This window comes from Glossina fuscipes, unplaced genomic scaffold (assembly GCF_014805625.2).
Source record: "Glossina fuscipes isolate IAEA_lab_2018 unplaced genomic scaffold, Yale_Gfus_2 128, whole genome shotgun sequence".
In the NCBI taxonomy this organism is placed as follows: Eukaryota; Metazoa; Arthropoda; class Insecta; order Diptera; family Glossinidae; genus Glossina; species Glossina fuscipes.
Genome location: NW_023998471.1, coordinates 632,565 through 657,855, shown reverse-complemented (window position 1 = coordinate 657,855; position 25,291 = coordinate 632,565). Strand labels below are relative to the sequence as shown.

Here is a 25,291-nt window from a genome sequence, read left to right as displayed (position 1 = left end):
AGAGAGAGAGAGAGAGAGAGAGAGAGAGAGAGAGAGAGAGAGAGAGATGTGTGCACCTACAATTTAATATACATAACCATAAATAGTTAATTATAAGAATAACTCGGAGAATAGAGATGAACTTTTTACTTCACTACGCTTTACGCTCTCTAACTAACTAACTGATTATTTTCTAATAGAATAACTAACTGATTACTTGGTAAGGCATTAGAATTGAAATTACAGTTAAAACGAGCAAATGGATTTGATTTTAGTTAAGATCGCAAATAGATTTGTTTTTTCTTTTTTTACTTCAATTTTTTTTCAACTTTCTCCTTAGTTAATATATAGTCTTCTACTTTGCCAGGCTTGAATTTTTTTGTTTTTTTTTTTTCGTTAAACTATCGGTTTTTTCATGTTTTTTCATGTTTAGATGGAAAACGAAGAAAAGTTTTTTCGAGACCCAATTCATAAAGAACTACCCAAAAAAAAAAAAAAAAAATGCTATTGTTTGTTGACTGTGGAGCTGATCTTCAATCGATCGCATCCGCTATCAGAAATATATTGCATCAAGAAAGAATTTTGTTTCGTTACTCTCAATAGATGATGGCCCATGTTCAAGTTCGTTGCAGATAACGACACCGACATATATGTACTCCATCTTTTATTCCGTACAAAAAAAGCAAAAAATTCCCCTTTTCAAAACAAGTGAAAACAGGATTTGGCCGACTATTAAATGCCGTACACCACATTGTCTAACAAAATTTTGTATTTTTGTCGTAGAACGCAAAAATTACAACCTGTTTTTATACGATTTTAGCATTATGAAAGTGAATATTAAAAATTACACCCCTTTGCAAATAAACGTTTACTTACCGTAAGAATGGTTGTGCCCAAGTTTCAAAAGTTGAGGCAAGATAGGTTCAAAATTGAACACAATTAATGTTTATATCAAATTGCTACTCGTCCTAACGACATAAGACTTGCCTTCAAAAACAAAAATTTTCGTGAAAATCCTTAAGCAGGTTAGGATACAAGAATACGCATACGCGGTCCAAAAAAATTTGGTAGAATTAATTTTTATTTCAAATTGCTGTTATGGGTTAATTTTCATCGTAACATATTAAAATTTAGATCTTTCTACTCAATAAAGACTCAATTTTCATTAAAATCTTTATACAGGCTAGGCTACAAAAAATAGACCGACATGGTCAAAATTTCGTTCAGTTCATTTTTCTTGATCTTAAATTACTATTGTGATCTGATTTTCATCATAAAGCATTGAAAATTATACCTTTTTGTGATATGAACTTCAGTTTTGGCTCACTATGGTAAAACAACCGCCCACTTTGAAAGGTTTTTACAAAATAAACACAAGCCTGCTCTACATATTTATACAAAACCTTTACCTTAATTATCTGTCCAGCACAGTGGGAAAAGTTATTTCAGTGTGGTGTCGGGAAGGAGCGCAAAAAATTTCCAAACTACCTAATAGTAAAGAATGATATAGAAAATAATAGTAACCGTGGAAAAGTCTTCTTTTATGAGATCAAAAGAATCGATTTTCCAATTAAAATAGTATATAATAATAGTATATAAGGATATTCAAAATTATAAATGCAATTTTGTTGAAGAGCATTCAAAGCGACTCCAGATCCATTCGAATTGTTTACAGCGTCTTCAAAATGATCTGCTCAAGTGAAAGGTGCGAGGATTGGCGTCATATTCATTTAAACAATACTTATTAGCGAAATTATTATTTTCTCCTGGTCAAAAATTAAACTTGAGTTCCACCCAATCGCAGAAACAGCAAAATTTTTAAAAACCTCCCTTCGCTCCTTTATGAACGTTTGTTTGTTTCTATTTAGTTAGTGAATTCCTTCGGGCAACTATATCAATTATTGTTTGGAAATTCTGTTTCAAAATTTTCTTTTTGGGCAAATTGTTACAAGATATCAGTAGGCTGCGTAAAAGGAATTGTAAACAAATATTAATGAAATACCGTTTAAGACCACCTATCGCGAAGAAAGCCATATCTGATGTAAAGTACGTGCGTGGTGATTGCAGTCTAAATTAGGAGTTTTTTCTTGCAGATTAACAGTAATGTAGTCCTTCCACTAACAACAACAAATATCTTACGCTAATCAAAAATATAAATACTTTGCGAGCTCTTTAAAACGCGTATATATATATATCTACTATATATACTATATATATACTATAGTATTGTTCTCCTCGGTGCTGGTTATAACATAAATTATGTATGCAATTAATATAAATAATTTTCTTTTTGTGTTTGCGCGATTGTTCTTCTCACTCACAATATCGTTTAAATGTACATGTAGTTGTAACCTCTTGCATTTAAACAAATAAACTTTCAAATATATAACGATTTTAAGCGATATCGACATATATGATGTGTGTTTACTCTTTTACATACACATACATATATATTAAGAGCAAATTCTCCAATCATAAATCAATAGATGATTTCTTTCGTTTTTATATACCAAAACATAACATATGAAAATATCTATTAATTCTTGTTTTTCCTTTCTTAGCCTTTTTTTTTTTTTTTTAATAGATATATATACTCTTGTAGAAATTTTTAATTTAAATACATCATAAGAAAAAAGAAAAAAAAAAAAAAAAAAAAGACGCAGCAAAACTCTAACAAGAACAAATAAAAATTTTAATTATAACAAAAAGTAAAAATGAATTTTGTTAAGATTTATTTCCCTAAGCAGACGGAGGAGTGAAAGTAAGTATAGCTTTCGATGATAAATTCTCTGGAGCTCTTTCATAAAAAGCAAATTTTTAGGAACCCGAAAACGCACTATGCTTATTTCTTCTAGCGAGAGAAATAGAAAAAGAAACCACATATAGTTATGCCTCATCCATCCAAAATGACCGAACATATGCCCATAGTTGGTTATGTTAAAAGTTATTTTTACGATTGTCAGTCCATCTGTCCGCTTACTTTGGTGTCAATGTACTTTTGTATACAAGTTATCACAATTTTTGATACATTCAAAGAAAATTTACAGCACACACGTATGATGGACTGACTAGATTAGATCAGACTATGTTTACGACAAATTAGCATATTATAAAAAGACTAAGTAGTTTATGGCATTAAATAGTCAACCTTATCATGTCATGACTTTTTAAATTGCCTTATCGTAATAAATAAGTAAATATAGAGCTCTTTAAGTTTTGTTACCTTGAGAGTTCGAATTACAGACAATAAACATCAAGGAAACTTAAAGGATCCCACTGAAATTTACTAATGATACCAAGGCGATCATTAATTATAGTGAATGTATCATATGCCCGTTATTGATTAAAAGGTTTCATGGAAATCTGTTAGGCTTACATCGGTCAGCCATATATTTGCATTTCTCAATTATTAGGTTTTCGAAAATCTATAACGAATATACAAATTTATATAGAGTGAGCAGAGGGAATATCGTAAGTGAGAAGGCATAATAAATTGTCGCAGTTGGTTGAGAAGATGTTAATCTACAGATGCTTGCTCTAGTCGATCATTCATTGCTAATCAGTGTGCTCTGTCAGTTCTCTGTCTAATAGGCAATTAAATCAAGGGTAAAATCCACCGACGTTTTCCATGATTGCAATACGAACGCATATAACCTTAGCTACAGCAACTAAACCTTTTTAATATGTTCATAGACGTTTAAATTAGAAAAAAAAAGAAGCGAAATTAAAATTTTCTTCTACTTAAGCGACAGGCTTACTAAACTATACCTTACGTTTAATAAATATATTTAGAAACTTTCTGTTTTTCTTTTTCACATGTACTGTCAATTTCAGAAGCCAGATTCTATAGCCAGCCCAAGGCATCATTTCAAAATAACTTCAAGAATTCTTATCAGTATAATAATAGCGTTCACAAAATCATGAGAACATTTTTATAATAGATAAGCGAACTCGTTGTAAATGCAAAAATATTTCAGATGGCGCTTTCCTTTAAAGTGTTTCACTTAGTTCATAGCAAATTGAATATTAAAAAAAACGGCTGATACTTTGGTATTAAATTTAAGTGTTACTTACGAATGACATCATGTCTTCAAGAGGTTCGTAAATAATAAAATCGGCTACAAATTTCGCACATTCTTCAGCATTGCGAATGAGGGGCACATGTAAAAAAGCCGTCGGCCTTATTGTCGTAGAAACAAACTTCTGCAAATTTCAAATTACAAAATCTTAGATTGAACAGATAAGTGGAAAATCTTATAAAAGTTTACTTGAACTTTACACTCGTTCGGTAAAGCCAAAACCAGGGGTCTGCGATTTGGATTATTTATAATAAATTGATGGCGAAAATTTTCTGCGTATAATAGGAGCAATCGTTCCTTTGGCGAAAGAGTGTAATAAGAAGGCGGATAACATAATTCGGAATCAGCAAATTCGTCTATTGTTTCAGGAAATGCCAAATCGATGCGGCCAACAATTGTGGAATCTTCGTTCCCTAATAATTCTTCAAAGTATTCTTCATCTTCTTCCTCTTCGCATTCTTCTTCTAAAGCTTCTTCAGCTGCTAACTCAGCCATGCGAGCATCTTCGGCGTGCCGTATTTCAATCTCTTTGAGGGCGTCTGCATGTTTGTTTGGATCGATGGTAGAAACAAAAGGTTGGAATTTTTTTTTTCTCTCTTCCTTCGGTGGCATAGTGCTTATTTGTAATTAAACGCGAATATATGTAATCTTTTTTCCACGAGTCAAACAGAACGTAATTTCTTAGCATAAAAAATAAACTACACAATCGTCATGGTTACAACGTTGCCAGAATTGAGGCTGAAAACGAAAGAAATTCACTTATAATTTGTCGGATTTGTGTCCAAAATATCTCTCGGTTTTTGTCCAAGCGTATATAAAAAAGTCACAATGAGTTTTCAAAAGTTGGCAGTGGCAAACTACGGAAAATAGTAACTTTTCTTCATAAAGCTAAGCCGAGAATGAGAATGAACATATGAAAGATATTGACGCTTTTCGGATGTAGATGGCGTTTCAAGTGTAGGAAAATGTGGTTAGCATGAATTAAACCGGTTTTTATTTTCCACTTGTCCTTTCAAACACTTAAATGATTATTTTTTAACAATAACATCAACCCACTATGCTAAATTAACGTTTATTAAATTACTTAACGGACACACGAACAGGCTCTACATAGATGACAAACAAACAGAAAAATTAATACCGTTTTAAGTCTAGCTTTTTGTTTCTGTTAATTTCTATTCGTTGAAACTCACTTTCTCTATATGATATTATGTATTTAAAATTTTTATATGTGGCAATACTTTCAAGTTCGATATGAACAAACATGTTCAAAACCTTACTTCAATTTTTTTACATTTTTATTTCCCGACTTTATTAAACCATTTCAACAAAATTATATATAATTTATATTTATTAACAGAGAACTCATCTAACTTTCATTTGCAACCACTTTTTTTACAACTATTTCGCAATTTTCTACCATAATTAAGCAAATGTTGCATACAATAATGCGGAAATACAACGAAATGCGTGCACTTGCCAGAAGAACTAACTGTGCCAATGAAAAGCTAATAGAGTGGCCAAAAGTATACTATATATATATACTATACTATTTTGTTGCAAGCTATACTTTTTTGTCGTAAGCTATACTGTTTTTGTTGTAAGCTATACTTTTTTGTCGTAAGCTATACTATTTTTGTTGTAAGCTATACTTTTTTGTCGTAAGCTATACTATTTTGTCGTAAGCTATACTTTTTTGTCGCAATGATACCAGCTAACAACTTTTTTTTTTATTTGAAGACTGTGACATTATTAAATGTCGATATGTGTTATTTGTGTTAGTGGGCGAAATCGCGAGGAAAATTTTCAAATTCCGGACACTGCCCATTGTATATCAGTAATATACTTAACAAGCAGTTCCGGCATTTCCTTAGCACTCGGCAAGGGAGTGTAAGTAGGATGTACTTTGATGGATTCTTTTTTTTTTAAATTTTCGGAAATTTCATTTTAATGATTGAATTAAATTCAGCAGAACTAGAAATTGTTGACCATCGATAACTTGGCAGAAATTAAGATATGATTTCTGTTAAAGTGTGAGACATTATAGTTCCATTTAGTTCAGCTACGTTACGTTATTAATCTGAACTTTTTTGTTTTCCGATGATGGGTGCTATTACTTCTCGTTTCAATAAAATTTTAGTAGTGAGTAAAATTCCTTTCAGTATTATTAAACGCGCCACGCCCACAATAATTATTTAATGGTGTTGTTCATTATTATTCTTTTAAACATTTCTAATTGACTTGCATTTGTCAACATTTTTGCAATAAAGAACTATACAAATTTTAACGTCAAAACGAACTTTTCGGAATATTTTCAATCTTTATCTATTGAATGCATTTAGAACGAAATGATGGGAGAAGGGACGAGCACAAACCCACCGCACATGGAGACCACTTACTGGACTTTACATTAAGGATCTTACTGTAGAAAAATTCCAAATGCTTGGTCCGCCATTTAGGTTACTCTAATCGGAAAAATAAAAATCAAAGATAAGCGTATTTTAGGCGTAGGGACAAGTTTTCGATGTTTTATATATACAAATTCATTTTTTTTATTTTTTACTTTTATAATATTGCAAATGTTGTATCTATCGACTTTTTTAGCGACATATTCATATATGTATTTGTGAAATACAAAGTATGTGTGTTATGAAATTATGTTGTAATGAGACGACTTGACAAAATGACAAAAATGTTTTGTAAAACGCCTTACTTTGGAAAATACACATTCAAAATTATAAAATTTTGTGAGGAAATCTGACAAGGAGGCATAGTCGGATAATGACGCATATAGTCATGCACAACTGACTGATTGTAGGAGAAATAATCTGTTTCAGTGTTATTAATGGGGCGACACTTGAAGTTACTTTTTTTCTCATTATAAAAATTTCAATATACTTTTATGTTTATTGGCAACACTTTTCAGCGCTCACGTCTAAATAATCTAGAGAACAAAAATTAATTTGTTTCGTTCAGCTAAAACATTTTTAACATAAACTATTATAAAAATTGTCGCTTTAAAGGGCGGTTGAAAGATTTGCTAACTTGAAAATATAATAATTAAAGTGTTAGATAGTTACGTTCACTTTTGCGAATTAAAAAAAATCCTCATGCTCTAAGACGAAATATAGTGCTGGCAACTTTACCTCGCTGATTTATATGTTTCTGTTTACAAAAAATATGAAAAATAATCTAAAAAAGTTCATAATAATATTATAATATAAATAATATAAAATAAATTGGTTATAAAATTCCCAAATTAAATGGAAAACATTGAAAATAAATTAACAGAATATCGTTTAAGAAGAAGACGTGAAGAAAAATTGCAAAATTTTAAAGAAGGTTGTAGGCGTTTATTACTTATGATTGGGGCAAAAGATAGAACTGGCCAAGCAGTTGTAACAATTCAACAGGTTGAAATTCCACCTCATCTGTGTGCACACATTTTAAAAATCTATTTTATTTTAATGTTAATCCTTTGATTGCGTTCTTCTAGGATCAGTTGGATAAAGAAATTGAATCCGCAACATATGATGAAACTGATGCTGTTGAATGCTTAAAAGGCTTAAAAGACTGCGATAACGATTCTTTAAGTTTTGCAGGGTCAGAAGACGACTTGGGTAACTTGCATTTGTACGAGTACAATAATGAGAATCGTTTCCTAAAATACACTCTATGGTCGCTGTACCTTCTATTCTGGATTACTTTATATTTTATCGCCATTGAATTACAATTTGGTACAGTGTATCTGATGTTATCGATTTTAGTAGGTATATATTGCAACACACGTACGGGTCCGAAGAAACCGGATGAAATAAGTGCTTACAGTGTATTTAATAAGAATTGCGAAAGTATTGATGGCACACTAAAGGCTGAACAATTTGAGCGTGAAATGGGTATTAGATAATATCAAATTTCCTTTCTGTTTTTATTATTGTTCTTATTTTAAGTTTTTATTTGTGCTTTGCAAGAATAAAAAAATTAAATATGTTTGTCTAAATGTACTGTGAATTTATGCGAAATATTTTATTTTTCTTTAAAATGATAATTTAGTAAAACAAATACAAGCGCTAAAGTGAGCTACAGCCCACCCCACTTAACACGGTTACTGATAAAACGGTTTTCCGAAATAAGGTATCTTTTATGAAATTCGCTTTTATAAGATACAGTCCGTATCACTAAATCGCGGATATTTTATTCAAGAGAAATAAACTTCAAAGTTCTTTGATTCACAATTATATTCCTTAACAGTAGGATCATTTTTTTACGATTATGTTCCTTAAATATAGGATTATGCACAATTTATTTTGGCCGTACTCTCAACTTCTACGTTCTTGCCGAACTAGCTCTCCCTTCCAAAAATATTCTATTTATATACATTTTTACAAGCATGTTACAATATCTAAATTTATGGTTTTGTTTCTAATTCCAGCCTGCTTTTCCTCTAATCGTTTTCATCGGCCTCCAACTGCATGACACGCCTGCGAATGTGGACTTAGCTTTTACCTGTCTGCTTTTCCGCTAATTGTTTTCATCATCCTGCAGCTGCATGAGGCGCCTGCGAATTCTCATTTGGTTTTTCCTTTTTTGGGGAATTTATTATTAGGGAAAATTACTTAGCTGACATTAACTGGATTTAGGATTTTCGTAACAGTATTATAAGCGCAGTGATCGAAAAAGTGCTCGGATTCGAACCATAAATTTCATTAAAATATCTCAAAAATTGCCATCTGCAGGTTGAACTTAAGAAAATAAGACGGACAGATAAGCTTCGAAATTCTGAATTGACGTGGTACAACAAATGGTGAAAAGGTTCTTTTACGTGTCACATACATTCCTGCTTTTGCAACGAATGGTGGTTTGAAGAGTTTGGCCTTTAAGCCTTTTTTCGTCTTTTAAGCGAACGTTAATGAATATTTAAGTTAAATTGCGTATAGATATTTCCTCTACCTCGTTAACTCTTGATAACTTTGCTGATATCTATATGCAAACGTTTGCAAATTTTTTCAATTTGCATAAGACATTTCTTGGATGATTAATACTAAATCTCAAAGATAATTTTTATTTCTTCACACACAAATTTTAATTGTGTATATATTTGAATTTTTCCCCAGCCAGAGCTTCATCTTTTTGAGTACGGCACGTGGACGGACATAAGAAAATCATTTTAAAATTTAGTTCTGACTAAAAAAAAAAAATCTAAACATTTATAGAACATCTACAATGAATGTGTGTTTGAGGTAAAGGTGCTGAAGAATGCACGAAAGAGAAAAATGCGTACTTTTGAAATCTTTCATAATTGGAGGCGATCGTTCAATTTTGGTAATTGGCTAAGGGAGAAGTAATAATTTAGAATGAATTTCGATTTTTGTTCAGTTTAATTAATTGCATCTGCCTAACAAAAAAGGAAGAATTTGAGAAGAAAATCGTTGATTCGAAATTGCAACAATAGGAACAAAGGAGGATAGAGGAAAAACCAGGAGATGTTAGAAAAATTATTTACTACAAGTGTGTCTTCTTGTTAAAAACAATTTATCGTAATTGATTGCCAACTTTGAGGACTTTGCGGAGCCGCTTTAATATTCTACGAGGATCTGCTGGATCGGTTGTCTACTTGTGCGAATATAATACAGATGTAAATAAAAATTAGATAATTCAACGTCAAGCATTTAAAAACTTTATCGCAAAAATTTAGTTAATCTATATCAACTTTCGTATTAGGGGTTTACCGTATCAATAATTTTTATACCTAGTGATATATACGTGCTCCTGCTTAGGATAATTCACGGAATCGATTTAACTTTTTGCTTGCTGCCGATAAATGCAGTGAAATAATGGTTGCGGCCTCTACGCTTCCTTTAGAGAAAAGCAATATTTGGGGGTTTTAGGAAAATTTCACATTCAATAAAATGAGTCTACATAGAAACTAGCCGATTCTCTAAACGGGTAAGGACACAATAATCAGGAAACGCCGTCCATCACATACCGTATACCTCTGCGCCTAGTTAAGTTGCTCACTCGTTTTGTAATTTTCTGTAAATTTCTCTCCATATAAAGATTTGAGTTTCATGATAGTGCCTATATACGTTAGGGTCCAAAAAAATAGACCTATGTTATCCAAATCCCCTGAATTACTTTTCATCGTAAATTATTAAAAGCGGGCAAACACATTATAGTCGGGCAAGGCCAAGCATCACTAACCTTATACCCTATTATTTATTGTTATTGTTGTATGAAATTACTAATACAGATCAATTTTCGTCACCACATATTAAAACTTGGACTTCTCTGCTCGACAAAGGGTAAATTTTCGTGAAAATCCTTATCAGAGAGGCGCCAAGATGATTCAAGTTTGGTACGGTTATTTTTTTTTTCCTTCAATTACTATTATGATATAATTTCCATCATGAAGCACTAATAATTATACCTTTTTGTCGTAAGAACTTTAATTTTCGTTATATGAGAGGAGGTTCAAAAATTGTCACAACTGGTCCAAAGTTTTCATACCAATTTAGATTGCCGAAATACTACTGCTGAGCCGAGAAATCTTGAAAATTGAAATCATGTCATCACGTAATGACTTTTCACGATGGGGCGTTGTGTGGGGAATGGTTGAAGAAATGGTTCAATCCAAACAATTCAACAGCGGTCGTCTTTGGGTCAAAGCACGTTAGTGTATCAAATTTCATCAAAATATGTAAAAATGTCAGACGGAGAGACAGACGGACAGAGTGCCTTCTTAATCGATCGATATAACAAAAGTTGGCTACACTTTAAGCCTTTCTGGGCGTTAATTACAGCCGCACTAACTTTATGTAGCCTGTACCATAAGTGGTGTAAATAAAAAAAACAAAATTGTGCAAATGACAAAATTAAATAGTCATTTATGAGGCTTCATTTGTCGATGCGACTGGTGATTGGCGAATATAATGACAAAAATTCCCAGAACATGTCGCTAGTAAAGGGATTAACACAAGACTATCACAATGAAGTTAAGTACCGTCATCATGCTTATGTAAAAAGATATATAATCGGAATATTTGCGCAAGGTCAAGTCAGTCGAGTCAAGAGAGTTGAATCGTTATATTCAAAAAGGCAAGATCAGAAGAAACCTTGTAAGTATAAACCGTTTATAAATAGACCCCTTCAGAATTGGAAACAAAAACCTATTCTATCTTAAAAATCACACTTCATTGGCGCGAAAAGCAATCGAATAAATATGTATGTAAATGTGTTTTCTGCATTACAATATATATTACTTTGGGGAAAAAGAAATCCATTATTTTTTCGGTAGATGGCTGCACTGATAGATTTCTCGTAAAGTATCGATTAAACAGTTTCATATTTATGCTCGTTGGAAAGGTGACATTTCGCAGTAAAAAAAATTCTTTTGCTGTTTTTTGTTTGGTGCATTCAGTTGTGAGTTACAGCGTGTTAAAAATGGAAGTGAACAAAGAGAAAATTCGGTACATTTTAGAGTTTTTCTTTGACAAAGGCGAAAATGCAAGCCAGGCGGCTAATATTGTGAATGGTGTTTATGATTCCGATACTGTAACAGCCAATTATGTGCAATTTTGGTTAAGTAGATTCCGTTCAGGAATTTTTGATGTTAAAGATGCACCTCGCACAGGTAGGCCAGTCGTCGAAAATGTCGATAAAATCGGAGAAATGATCGAAGTTGACCGGCATGTTAGCAGTCGTAACATCGCCCAGGAGCTAAAAATCGACCATAAAACAGTTTTAAACCATTTACACAAAGCTGGATTCAAAAATAAGCTCGATGTTTGGGTGCCACACCAATTAACAGAAAAAAACATGATGGATCGAATTTCCATCTGCGAAGCCTTGGCCGAACGGAATAAGATAGACCCATTTCTTAAACGGATGGTGACTGGAGATGAGAAATGGATCACATACGATAACCCTGTGCGAAAACGATCGTGGTCAAAGAGCGGTGAAGCACCTCAAACGGTGGTCAAACCAGGACTAACGGCCAGGAAGGTTTTGCTATGCATTTGGTGGAACTGGAAGGGGATTATTTACTATGAGTTGCTTCCATATGGCCAAACGCTAAATTCTGATCTCTACTGTCAACAACTGGACCGTTTGAAGATAGTGATTGACCAGAAACGGCCAGAATTGGCCAACAGGAGAGGTGTCGTGTTCCACCAGGACAACGCTAGGCCACACACATCTACAGTGACTCGCCAGAAACTTCAGGAGCTTGGTTGGGAAGTTTTAATGCATCCGCCATACAGTCCGGACTTGGCACCAAGCGATTATCATCTTTTTCTTGCATTGCAGAATTTCTTTAATGATAAAAAATTGGAATCTAGGGAGGATTGTGACAATCGACTACTAGAGTTTTTTGCAAATAGAGACCAGGAGAGGCATTTTGAAGTTACTTTTAAAATGGCAACAAATCGTACAACAAAACGGTGCATATTTGACCCAAATCGGACAATCCGAAGCATGTTAAATAAAGTCCTGAAATTCATATAAAAATAATGGATTTCTTTTTCCCCAAACTAATATATTATTATAAAGACGTGAGAGAGACATACTTTTTTATTACACCGACCGATTTCAAATCACTTTTTGCATCAACCTAAGCTTGTCTGTCCGTCAGTCTTCCTTGTTGTGTTCAATCTACAGTTCGCAATTTTCGAGGTATTTTAATGAAATTTGGTACACCGACGTGTCGAGTTCCAAGCACGAACTCTATTAAAAATATTTCAGATCGGATCACTTTTTCGACCACTTCTCATATAAGGTCTTATTTTAAACCCTCGTTCAAGGAATAACTGTAGGCCATTGTAGAGTATTTAGTTCTTGTGCTTGTCACTCTATACAATTACAATCCGTCAAATCGTACGAAAAAAATTAAGTTGAAATATAAACAAAACGTTATATATGGCATTATTGGCAGGCAAAGGTGACTTTATATCGAATGAGAGGACGAAAGCTAGTGGGGGCAATTAAGAGATTGGTCCGAAAGTGAAAAAGACTTTGCGTCTTATACCAGTAAGCACACTATGTAGCGCAAGATATGTTCTAAGATCGGAAAAAGAATGGAACAGAAAGGAAGGACTAACAATATATTATAGATTAAAAGAGCAAACTAATTAAGTACTGTTTACCGTTAAAAGTCTCTATTTCGAATTGGATTTATTATGGTGCCATGAGCCAAGAAAAAAAGTATTCTGTTATTCCTTCGCTGGGCAGTTAGTCGCTTAAAGGGTAAACAGATCTTCAATCTGTGATATCGTAAGTTTTTACGAATTTCATATATAAATTGTTTCTGATATACCGAAAAATACGTTATAAGATCGACATATTGCGTAAATGCGAACACTACGAAGAGACTCATGCGAAAGTCAAACACAATTCACTTTTAACGTATCTTACGATGAATGAATGATTAATTATCACTGCTCGTGCCCAAGGCTTGGCTACACCCGAAACGTTGCTGCAACAATTTCAGAGAACATTATTGTTAGCTTTGCTTAATTTTTATGCACCGTAGCGCCATAACTTTCGAATTATTTGGTTGGCTTACCATTCGTTTTGTTAAACGCTCGTTGAATACACTAAGAAAGAACTTTTCTTTGCAAACTATGGAACCGGTTTCAATGCATGCTTTGCGTCTTTTGTTTTGATTACTGACTTCAACATAACACAACTAAACAACAGTTAAAGGTAAGTTCAAGAGAAGAAAAACTGGTTACAGCTTTAGCAATAAAAGAGTGGCGAAGAGTTGAAATAAGAAATGCAATCGTGGCAGACTTCAGTATACAATTGTACGTCGACCTAGTGGAGACATGAACTTTTTTAAATTTATATTTACTATTAAATCAAATAATTGAAGAACAAAAGGGGCAAAAAAAATATATATATAAATAAAAAATGGAAACGTCTTCAGCAAATTCGAAAGAAAATCTCGCGTCGCCTAATAACGTTAATAACACTAATAATAATAATAGCAATAACGAACAAGCGAAAGTTAATAAAGAGAATAGTGCAGAAAAACTGTAAGTGCCAGTAAGCTTGAGGCTTGAGTCTTAACTATATAAATTTTATTCAAAAGAATTTTTAAAGAAGTTAAAACATCATAGGGAGACACGGGTCACCCTTGAATACCATACACTATTTTATTTAATGCCGCTAATCATTTTCAAAATAAGATGTCATGTGGGAAGTGATCCGCTCCGAATCATTTTCAAGAGCGCTCGTCCATGGGCAAAAATATGTTGGTATAGCAAACTTTATCAAAATATTTGAAAATGTGTGCCCTGCAACAAGAAAAAACACAGGCAGACAGACAGATAAGCTTCAGAATCACTTTTCGGGTGCTGCAACGTCGCCTTTGTACCGCAAGTAGGGTAGGGTATAACAAAAGATTCAAACCGTTTCCTTCTGAGGGAGAATGAGGGTATATTCATTTTATCAAAACGTTTGCAACGCCCAGAGGGAACCATCAGTATTGTAAACATTCTTCATCAGCACCAAATTCTAAATCAATTGCATGTCCTTACGACCGTCTGTCCGTCTGTCCATTTTAAACATTCTCCTGGCGGCAAAAAAGAAGCTGTCGACTTCAAATGTAGCAGAAACATTGAAAGTCCTTGTAGGTAAATTGCTATTGAAAATGGGTTAAATGGGTTGAAGGACACGCCCACAGCATCACGTAAGATAAGAACACCTCTGTTTTTAAAAGGAATGACAAATTGGTTTTTTGCTCATTACTCATAAACTACAGCAAATTAATGTATAAAAATATGAGCGCATATTCCACGGTCGATGTTGTTATATTCGTAGACAAAAATGGAAAAGATTGACCACGCCCACCCAATATTACAGCGTATCAAACATTAATTTTCTTTTCAATACCTTTATAATGCGCTGCTTCAAAGCTTCAAAAACCCCCTAAAGTATACAAATTGTTGGTCAGTGTTCGTCTGTCCGTCTGTCTTTAGTGTTTAGTAAACACAATAGTGTTTATGGTAAACAATCTCCCTTTAGCGAAAGTGAAGATATCGTCTACAAATTTTCGAAGGAGCTTGGAATTGACCTAAACTTTTCAAAGGACACGCCTACAACACCCACACGCCTACACGACAAAAACCTTTACTTTGAAAATAGAAAAAATCAGCCGCGCCCACTCCATATTGCAGGACATGAAAATTGCGTTCTTTTTTTGTCTTTTTGTCTTGTTTAAGATAACGGTGATGGGTATAAAAGATTCGGTCCCAACCGAATTTAACTTTCTTACTTTTTTCTAATAAAACTCTTTGTCCCCACTAACTATGATTTTTTTTAAAATGTTCTACTCTAAGGAAATGGAGATTAATATTTGCAGCCGTGTTGGTTTTCACCGCTTGCACTCGTTATTATAATGTAACGAAGCCGGACCATGTATGGTAAATATTATAACGGAATACTTAGTTAATTAATTAAAAGTAAAAAAAATGCTTGTTTTTTGCTTCAAGTTGGGATGAAACACATTTCGGTAAAATGGGCAGCTGGTATATAAATCGTACGTTCTTCTTTGATGTACATCCGCCCTTAGGCAAGGTAAGTACTTATCGAACGTGAACGAAATTTTTATTTAGTGAATGGAAAGTCAGATCGTAAATCAATATCCATAAACAGTTATGGTAACAGGGAGGTACGTGTGTCCATAAATGAAAAAATTATGTTGGCTATGTTTTAGGGCGGGTATTTACTGTCCGTTACTTAGAGCGAATAAAATCAAAATTTCATATTATAGGCGTGTCAGCTCGATCCATATTCGATTCAGACTTTTACAGTTAATTGCCTTGATATTCATGTTTCGCAAGGTTTTGACATCTATTTCTAAGCACTTTAAATTCAGTTCTAAACAGTTTGTGTAAATATCTATCCCTAGATAAATCTTTGAAAATTACATTAAGGAAATAATTTTAGAGGATTTGTAGCTATCAACTAACTACCTACACATAATAAACTAAAACTTTCTCGATCGCAAACATTCTTATAGCAGAGTAGAAGTCAGCCATTGTTAAGCCTTTAGACGAATTTACGGGCAGCTGAATCGGTTCAGAAGCGTACGTTGACTTGGAAAAACTTTCTGATATTCCTGGTGTTAAAAACTGAAGGACTCTATTCTTCGGTAGAAGGTAGAAAAGCCAGTCTAGTGAAAATCCAATTTGATTTCGTAAACAATTTCCTAATCTACGTGCGGATTGTGCTCGGAAAACAATCTCACGGTTTCATTTTCAATTATTCTCTCTCTCTGCCATTCTTTACAATGCCAAAACGAGTTCGACAAAGAGAGCAACTATCTTTAAAAGAATTCGATGTACATTGTTATTTTTTTTTTTTCGAACACTTGGATTTCGGCACGAAGGCTGAACATTGGCTTGTTTTTATCTATCAAATTTCGCCGCTTATACACTATTTTTCTTAAGGTAACATATTTACAAGTTTGGTTATTTGATGCTGACTCCATCCCTCTTTCTATATGGGGCACTTGGTGTGGTGTTGTGTTTTCAGTGAAAATGCAACTCAGCATTTTCGCGAGCGTACCATTTAGTTTGTTTATATTCCTTTTATACCCTACACCATCTTTATTACAGGGTATATTAACTAAATACGGTCGTAGGTAACATGCAAACGGGCTTAAGATGGAGCCATCTTTTATTATACCCATCGATTCAGAATCATTATCTGAACAGATCTAAGACTGGCTGTCCGTCTGATGTCTTCCCATGTAAATTCGTTTTTGAGATATTTAGATAAAATTTGGTACAGTGACGTGCTTTCGCCCAAGAACAAACGCTATTGAAAATGGTTCGGATCGGTCCACTTTTTCCACCACGCCCAATATAACGCCCTATTCCGCAAAGTCGTTACATGGAAATTGTACTTTCCCACGGGCAAAGCTGGCAGAGCATAGGTAAATTGAACGTTGACTCTGCTTACCTTTTAACTTTCATCAGGAAGAGTTGAAAAATCATTTTAATCGTTTGGCCTTTAGCTTTTGTTATGTAATATGCAGCGTCATTATATTATTTCTCTACGTACTTATGGGGCTATGTGCCATCGTATGAAAGGATCCAGTTGTTGTTACGCACGGGAAATTTTTTAATTAGAAAACCTTCTTCTCCTAAAAACTATAAAAAAAGGCTGAGAACTCGTTGTCAGCCAAAAATTTAGGTCGGAAAGTGAAACTTATACATATACATAAAAATATATATGTATATATAGTTAGAAATGAATCTCACGCCTCTATAAACAAGTTCTCAGCAATTGAAACGTTAAAAGAATCTTGGAAAAGATGCTGAAGATGCACGATCGATGGCAGGTATTCCTAAATAACGCATCTATTTATCACTATGGAAATAATCCTAAAGGCGATTGCTGCGGTTTTAACTTTTTAAGATCAGCTTCAAGCCGACTAAGGGGCTTTCTAACCATGATCTTCTCTTTGTCTTGATTAGATGCTAATCGCTTTTTCTGGTTACTTAACGGGTTATAATGGTACCTATCCGTTTGAAAAACCGGGGGACAAGTACAATGGCACTCGTTACGAAGGTATGCGTTATGTAAGTAATGAAAAGTAAATCGTAAGAAAAATATATTTATTTTGTACTTTTCTAGTTTTGTACCACTTTAGGCGCCTTAATAATGCCGATGGCGTTCGATACCGTTTACGATTTAACGCGATCTACGGAAGCAGCGATGGTAGCAGCTAGTTATCTCATTTTTGGTAAATACAAAATATATAAAAAAAAATATTGAACCAAATAATCATTACGAATCGAAATAGTTCCTAATGTGGCAGCATTGCCTTGCATATGAATTTTTGAACTTAAAAAAGCTGAATACTTTTTTCAACTCGTTAATATAATCATTTTCACGAATTTTTTTTTGTAGATGTTGGTATGCTTACCTTGAATCGTTACATTTTATTGGATCCGATTTTATTATTTTTTATGACGGCTGCCGTTTGGGGCATGGTCAAGGTATCCAAATTAACGAAACAATCGCATTCGTATACCTATCAGTGGTGGTTATGGTTAATCTTCACTGGCACAATGCTCTCTGCTACAATTAGTGTAAAATTTGTTGGTTTATTTGTGGTTTTTCTCGTTGGCTTTCATACCGTCAATGAATTGTGGTTAATTTTGGGTGATCTGCAAAAACCAATTGTAAGCATTATATTAAACTGTATTTGTAGCATAAGGAACATATAAATATTTTTCAAAAAAAAAAAAAAAAAAAATTCGTATATTCCCTGATACTGACAGACAGATTGTTTTAAACAACTGCTAAGTCGAGCTTTAACTCTCATCATTTGGCCGATAATATTGTACATGTTATTCTTCTACATACATTTGGTTACATTAAATCGTAGCGGTAATGGTGATGGATTTTATAGCTCAGCTTTTCAATCGCGTCTTATCGGCAACTCGTTGTATAATGCAAGCATGCCACGTAAAGTGGCTTACGGTGCGGTGATAACCATTAAAAATCATAAGACAGGAGGAGGATATTTACACTCGCATCACCATTTATATCCCAAAGGATTTGGCGCAACACAACAACAGGTTTTTTTTTTAAATTTTTATTTATTTATTTTTTTTATTTCGGGAAAATTCTTTTTTTCTCGTCCACACTTGATAGATTACTACTTATACCCATAAGGATGATAACAACAAGTGGTTAATTAAACCGTTTAACAAAGAGCCAGGAAAAGAAGTACGCTTTGTGAGAAATGGAGATTTGATACGTTTAGAGCATTTGGTAACGAAACGCAACTTACACTCGCATCCCGAATTAGCTCCGATGACGAGGAAGTATTTACAAGTTACCGGTTACGGAGAGGTATTCATTAGCAGTGGCTTAGAATGCATTGTTTTTTATAAGAAATTGTGAATTGTGTGTGCGTGTGTTCTAGGATGGCAAGGGCGACGCTAATGACGTTTGGCGACTATTAGTGATGGGAGCGAAAGCTAATGAAACCGTTATGACTGTAACGACCAGATTTACTTTAATTCATCATTTACAAAATTGTGTGTTAGTTGCTACCGGCAAACAATTGCCCAAATGGGGTTTCGAGCAGCAGGAAGTGTCTTGCAATCCGAATCTACGCGATAAAAATGGTTGTTGGAATGTTGAGGATAATAAATATAAAAAGCGTAAGTGGGAGTGAGAGATTTCTTAGACAATGAAAGATTATGTGACCTCTTTTTCCCCTTTTGTTTTTACTTACAGTACCCAATGTTAATTTTAGTGTTTATGCTCCGGGATTTCTGGCCCGTTTTCTGGAATCTCATGCAGTTATGTTGCAGGGTAATGCGGGTCTGAAACCGAAAGAGGGAGAAATTACAAGTCGTCCTTGGCAATGGCCTATAAATTATCGGGTATTATAAGGAAATCTTTTATAAATAGTTTACAAAGGAAATTCTTTTTGTACCCTACACCGCTAGGTATATTAAGTTCGCACTATATTACCAAGGCATTTGCCATAGACCTTCATCTTATTATAATAATTGCTTTAAAATCACATTTGGAATCGTTTTAAGCCTGTTTGCCCGAATATCTATCTGTCTGCTTGTCTGCCTATCTTTCTGCTGTGTGTCCATATATATATACATATATATGCATATGCAACGTGCAGGTATAATCTAAGGACGAATTCATTTGAAAATGGATTACCTGATTTTAGTGGATTTTATGACTACTCCAAAAAGCGTCGTATTTTGAAAACAACCGTTGTTGGAAGAAATTTGTAACTTTTAATATTTCCCGACAAAAATAGGCGAGGCACAGTATCTTGAGGGAACCATTTCTCATCTAAAATTTCTTTTCTATACAAATAAGCCTTTAGATGTCAACAAAGTGCAGTTGTTAGCCCTTCAGAGTGGAAATTAGCCGAGTTATTCACTACGGCGGCCTAGTCTTTCACGGCTTCCACAAATAAGTATTCCCGTGAAAATTAAATCCATTCAATATTCTGTGAAGAGGCTAGCTGAAGAAGTGTGCGAATTGATGAGGTGGTGTAGGGTATTTAATAAACAACTTGACTCCTCTATAAAACTCTCATTTTGTTTATTATTTCCGAATCTAGGGACAGTTTTTCTCCGGCAGTGTCCATCGCATATATCTATTGGGGAATCCGATAATATGGTGGAGCAACTTGATATTCTTGTTCCTCTTCCTAATAGTGTTTCTTATGAATGCTATTAAACAACGTCGAGCAGCGGGAAGAAGACACTTACAATTGCAATTGCAACTGGCTGAGTCGAAAACACCCGAAGCCGATAAGATTAAAGAACCTGAACTAATGAAAACTTTGGCTCAAAGAGCTAATCCAAGACAAGAAGGTAAGAAATCAATATTCAATCAGGCTGAATGATTGCAAAAATGTTCCGGCATTTTCCTCTCCTTTTGAAATTTTCAGTTGATTTCTTCGACGCACATACCTTGAAACCAGCTCTATGGCTCTTCTTGGGTTGGCTAATACATTATTTACCCTTTTGGGCGATGGGTCGTGTTTTATATTTTCATCATTATTTTCCAGCATTGGTTTTCAATTCAATGCTATCAGGTATTTTTATGACAAAAAAAAATGTATATACATATACACATACATATATTTATTTATTTGCAAGCAAAACAAGCATTTCCTTGAAAAAATTTATTTTATTTACATTAAATTTATTTTGCATAATAACATTTATCCTCACGCATACGAAAGCGTGCATATTTGCTTGAACGGGGCAATGTTGTTCAACCCCATTTTATTCATAGGGAAATTGCCAATAATATGAATTTAATTTAGAGCAGTATGACTACATGCTATTCTTATTACCCTGCTGCCTACTTATGTGGTGACGGGAAAACGCCAATATTTATATAAAAAAATTTCAATTTTAAATGGCCTCAGGATTGTTATTTATGTTTACGGTTCGGTCTCTTTTTATTTTTCTTCTTTTTTGCTACCGTTAAAAAATTTAATAAAATTCATTTAATAATATTAAGATCCGCAAAATACTAACTACATACGCTTTTATATAAAAGTGAAAATAGCTTTCCATCCAATACAGACCTTAATCCTAATGAGTAAGCATGAATATAGAAAGTTAATATAGTAAATTTTAAAATGTCCTAAAGCCCTAAACAAGCAGTTAATTCTTAATTCAATAAAAAATGATAATAATATATTACGATTAAATGTTCGAGCGCAAAACTAAACTACTCCATTTACTAGAACTTCAAGTTAAAAATTTCATAAACCATGTAAAGATACCATACCGGAGCACGGCCTACCAATAAATACCTTACTCTTGCGCCTACAGTTATTCCTATAAGAACTTCTCAATATAAGGTAGGCGAAAACGTAATCCGATGCCAAGCATTTTCAATGTATTTGGATGGAAACATCTCGATGGACTAAATTTCATCAGGTTGTACACAGGAATACAAGCGGTGTGGGCGGACGAATGAACAAGCCTAGATCGTTTCGGCATAATAAATATGTGTGATCTCTCTATCTCAAGTTTTCCTGGGTGTTGCTTGCCGCACTTAGTTAATATACCCTTGTACCACAAGTGATGTAGGATTTAGAAAGTAAAAAAAATGTACCTGAATACAAGATGAATAAGAACGCCATACTCTGCCGAAGCCGAAATTAAATACCTATACTATATACACTACCTTACTACCCTAAACCATTTAACCCAAAAATAATAAACTTCTTCATCTACTTTCGTCGTGTGATGTGAAAAAGTATACCTGCATGCTATACAAAGACTTACCTTTCATGGGAATCAGCGTATAGGAAAGAGAGCTAAAGAAATCCAAGAAGTCCAATTTTCATCTGAAAACGGAAAATATTGCAACGTTTTTTCTTCGCTTTTCTTGTACTTCTCGTATGAGGAGGATTTGCCGAGAAATATTAAAAATGGTAAATTTTTTGAAAATAGTGAGAATCATCGCAAAAACGTTCCGGTCCACAATTCATTTTCAAATAACATTTGCCCTTGGACCAAAAAATATCAGTGAGCCAAATTTCATACAAGTAGTTCTAAATTATGACTTGACAGTCATTATGGAGAGATATCAAATACACAGACGGCAAGACAGGCACTCACATAGACGGATAGCCGGACAGCCAGGCATGTAGACATGCCTAAATAAATTCAAAATTAGGTGGTACAATAAAGAATGGATTAGCTACCCCAGATCCTTCTGGATATCCATATGTCCATATGAATTTAGCATTCTTTGCAACTAGTGGTTGAAATGTAAAACCTAACTCATCGAGGTTGAGGTAAAGTTAATTCTGGTCTTTGCAAGCATTGTGCGTAAATTGAGGTTGCACATGGTTGGAAACTTAGACGACAAAGTTTCTTTTAACGATGACTTCAGCATGTTCGAACTACAGCGAGTCGACGTTTAGAAAAAGATGAAAGCAATCTCCCTATCACGAGGCATTTGATCAGTTATTTTCATAGCTTTTTTTTACCCGCCAAGAAGGAAAGACCTGTCAATATGCAGTATATAAGTGCTTTTTGGTTTAAATCAAGCGCTTTTTTCGAAGCTGATTACACACACATGAAGTTTTAACCGACTTTTATGCGAAAGATCTCTTTCTGGCGATTTGCGGAGGTCTTTCCGGAAAGGCGGTAAAAACTCGTTGTTGAAAACAGTAACCAAATAGTTTGAAGTGCGAGATAGAAATCGTGTTGCACAAGTACTTAGTAGTGTATAAATTATGCGTTTAACTTATTGCTTAATGAAAGTGTTTGGAGAAGAGTAATTTTAATCTGTTTTCATTTCGAGGCCTTCTTTTCTAGCAATATTAAATATTTCAAAGAAAGAAAGGCGTAAATTTCATTCCAGTATTAAGGGAAATAGGTCAGCATTAGTGTCTAAAAAATAATTTTTTAAAATATTATTATATCTATATTGCGACGAGAAGAACCAAATGCTATGAGGCTTACATGTCAGAAAGTCTTAATGAAGCTGCATACTTGTCACACACTACCACCTCAATCTATTGCTATTTACTTCGGTTTATGTAATATTGTATTCAGTATACGCGTGTAAGCGTACTGATTATGGGAATCGATTCGATTTAATGCGCTTACTTTCTAACCTGAATCTAAACGTCAAGTGAACAAACAATTATCCCGATTAAACACATAAAATAAGTCAAACGATAATGGAGCAAATGGGCTAACAGTTTTTGGAGAATTCATCGAACGCGTGCATTGTTAGCGTTGGAAAGCTGTAATAAGTAAAGTGAAGTCTAATAGTAAAGAATTAGTTAGAATTACTATCGGTTTCGATGACCTACGTGCGTACGCAAGTGTGACTAGAAGGTCTGCTGTCTTTTAGTCTTTTTATTCATTTATTCATTTTTTTTTTTTTTTTTTTGTTAATTTAATAAAATTGATATTACGCTTTGGTGGCGGCGGTTAACACGGCTCATTTGTTTTCTAGAATGTCAAACGCATATTAGAAATTCATACATTTTCATTTACACATCTATTGTATAGCATGTATATGCGTGCGTATATAGATTTAATGATTATAATGTTGTTGTTGTTTTCACACTTCCTTTACAGGCGTTATGTTTCATCATTTAACTGGACGGCTGCCAAGATGGTTGCAGCATACGTTGCTCGGGACTCTTTTATCGATTTTGGTATACAGTTTTACATTGTTTTCACCCCTTGCATACGGAATGAATGGTCCGCTAGCTAATGAGCCAAATTCAATTATGCACGGTCTTAGATGGTTGTCCTCGTGGGAATTTTAATTAGTTTATACAAAAAAAAAAAAAAAAGGAAAAACATGCTCTCGAAGCTAGCATAATTGCCAGGAAAAAAGAAAACCGGATTCAAAAGGCCGCGTAAGGAAAGAGTCGTGCAATGTGTTTATATTAGAGAAATAAGATGTGGGAATTATTTAAATATTTAAAATCTATTAACATTACATAGACGAGATTATAATTTATAAAGTAGTAAATGAAATGAAGTAATACCCGCGTTCCTGCCTAGCTTAACTGGGCAGACAGTAAAATTTTTTTTCATTTCAATATATTTACATAAGAGATTACTACACTTACCTCTAATTAATATGCTTGATCATTAGACGTCTCACAATATCTTAGCAGCTGCTGTCTTTGTTTTGTTTTTTTAAAACTGTCCTCATAAGTGCAATGTTTCGCTTTACATTCGCACATAGCTTCAAAACGAAGTTAAGCATCTCTCTATAGTATGAAGACTTTTATGAAAGATTCCAAGTTACTCCGACTGCAGCCTAAGAAGTACAAACGAGGAGAAATATTAATTATGTTATTTATATCTTGCCTTTTTCGTCAATATGAACAAAGTTTTGGTTATCTACTTAACATAGGCAGGCAAGCGCCTATGCGCAATGATTACATCTATATAACAATAGAATGAGTTGAGTTGACATGGATGGAAGCCTGAGCCTATAGTAGAATAGTTAGTATATAGGGTGTGCTGGATTACTTTGTCTCGCTAGACAAAGTAAACTGGGTATAATAATTATCCCACTTCCTGGATCAAGTAGTTCAATTGGGATAAGCAGTGCATAAAGCAATCCTACAGGATATCGTGAGATTATCTTATATTTTTTATAGTCGAAAATCAACGAGTGCATTTGAAAGAGCAAGTTTAGAAAGGATTTCGACAGATCTGTGCTATCTATTGGACTTCTAAGCAAGTTAATTATCAAGTAACGACGTCTTATAGAGTATGGCAGTGGGTATAGTTGATTGTTTCTTTAGCTTTGATATTAGCTCAATGATTTTTTTTAAATGAACAGGCACACAGTATAAGTTTTGGCTTATGTAAGTACACTTCTCTGGCCTATGGCTAGCATCAAAGTGAAGTATATCAAGGGTAAGCTTTCAATTCGTAGAATCATAAAGGAATGTTGTCTTCTTTGCGTCGGCATGTTTTAGGGACTGAACAAAAGCTAAAAGGGGCGGAGCACTAATTTGTTAAATGCTTCGCATCGCCCAGGTAAACTCAATATCCTTAGTTTTTAGTAAAATAAATAGTTATTCTCTATAAAGTGCATATTATTAGCAAATCGAAATGTGCGCTACGTTTAAGGGAAACTATTTGGGAAGAACAATAAAACATTTTTCTTATTTCGTTTAAAGCGATCAGAAGTCCCCTCAAGAAGTTTATAAAGCCACAGGTATT

The 25,291-nt window shown here is 33.9% G+C and overlaps 3 protein-coding genes across 3 annotated transcripts in view; 2 read left to right on the top strand and 1 right to left on the bottom strand.

Moving 5' to 3' along the window:
• The window catches only part of LOC119640783 (coiled-coil domain-containing protein lobo), a 93,074-nt gene extending 88,404 nt beyond the window's left edge, over nt 1-4,670 (bottom strand). Inside the window, exons 1-2 of the mRNA XM_038039007.1 lie at nt 4,248-4,670; nt 4,054-4,182 (exon numbers count right to left, since the gene is read on the bottom strand). Of these exons, the coding sequence (XP_037894935.1) occupies nt 4,054-4,182; nt 4,248-4,670 (552 nt within the window). The remainder of the gene's footprint in view (nt 1-4,053; nt 4,183-4,247) is intronic.
• A 2,648-nt stretch (nt 4,671-7,318) lies between these two features.
• On the top strand, nt 7,319-8,031 carry LOC119640872. Its single transcript, XM_038039152.1, has 2 exons — nt 7,319-7,471; nt 7,555-8,031. Exons 1-2 carry the CDS (start codon nt 7,322-7,324, stop codon nt 7,963-7,965), a joined length of 561 nt encoding a protein of 186 aa, XP_037895080.1. The 5' UTR covers nt 7,319-7,321; the 3' UTR covers nt 7,966-8,031.
• A 5,933-nt stretch (nt 8,032-13,964) lies between these two features.
• Nucleotides 13,965-24,082, top strand: LOC119640782 (protein O-mannosyl-transferase 2). Its single transcript, XM_038039006.1, has 13 exons — nt 13,965-14,089; nt 15,395-15,478; nt 15,548-15,632; nt 17,540-17,644; nt 17,700-17,808; nt 17,976-18,250; nt 18,350-18,649; nt 18,726-18,926; nt 19,000-19,240; nt 19,317-19,465; nt 20,173-20,428; nt 20,506-20,652; nt 23,678-24,082. The coding sequence occupies exons 1-13, from the start codon at nt 13,965-13,967 to the stop codon at nt 23,869-23,871; spliced, it is 2,271 nt and encodes a 756-aa protein (XP_037894934.1). The 3' UTR covers nt 23,872-24,082.
• The last annotated feature ends 1,209 nt before the right edge of the window (nt 24,083-25,291 follow it).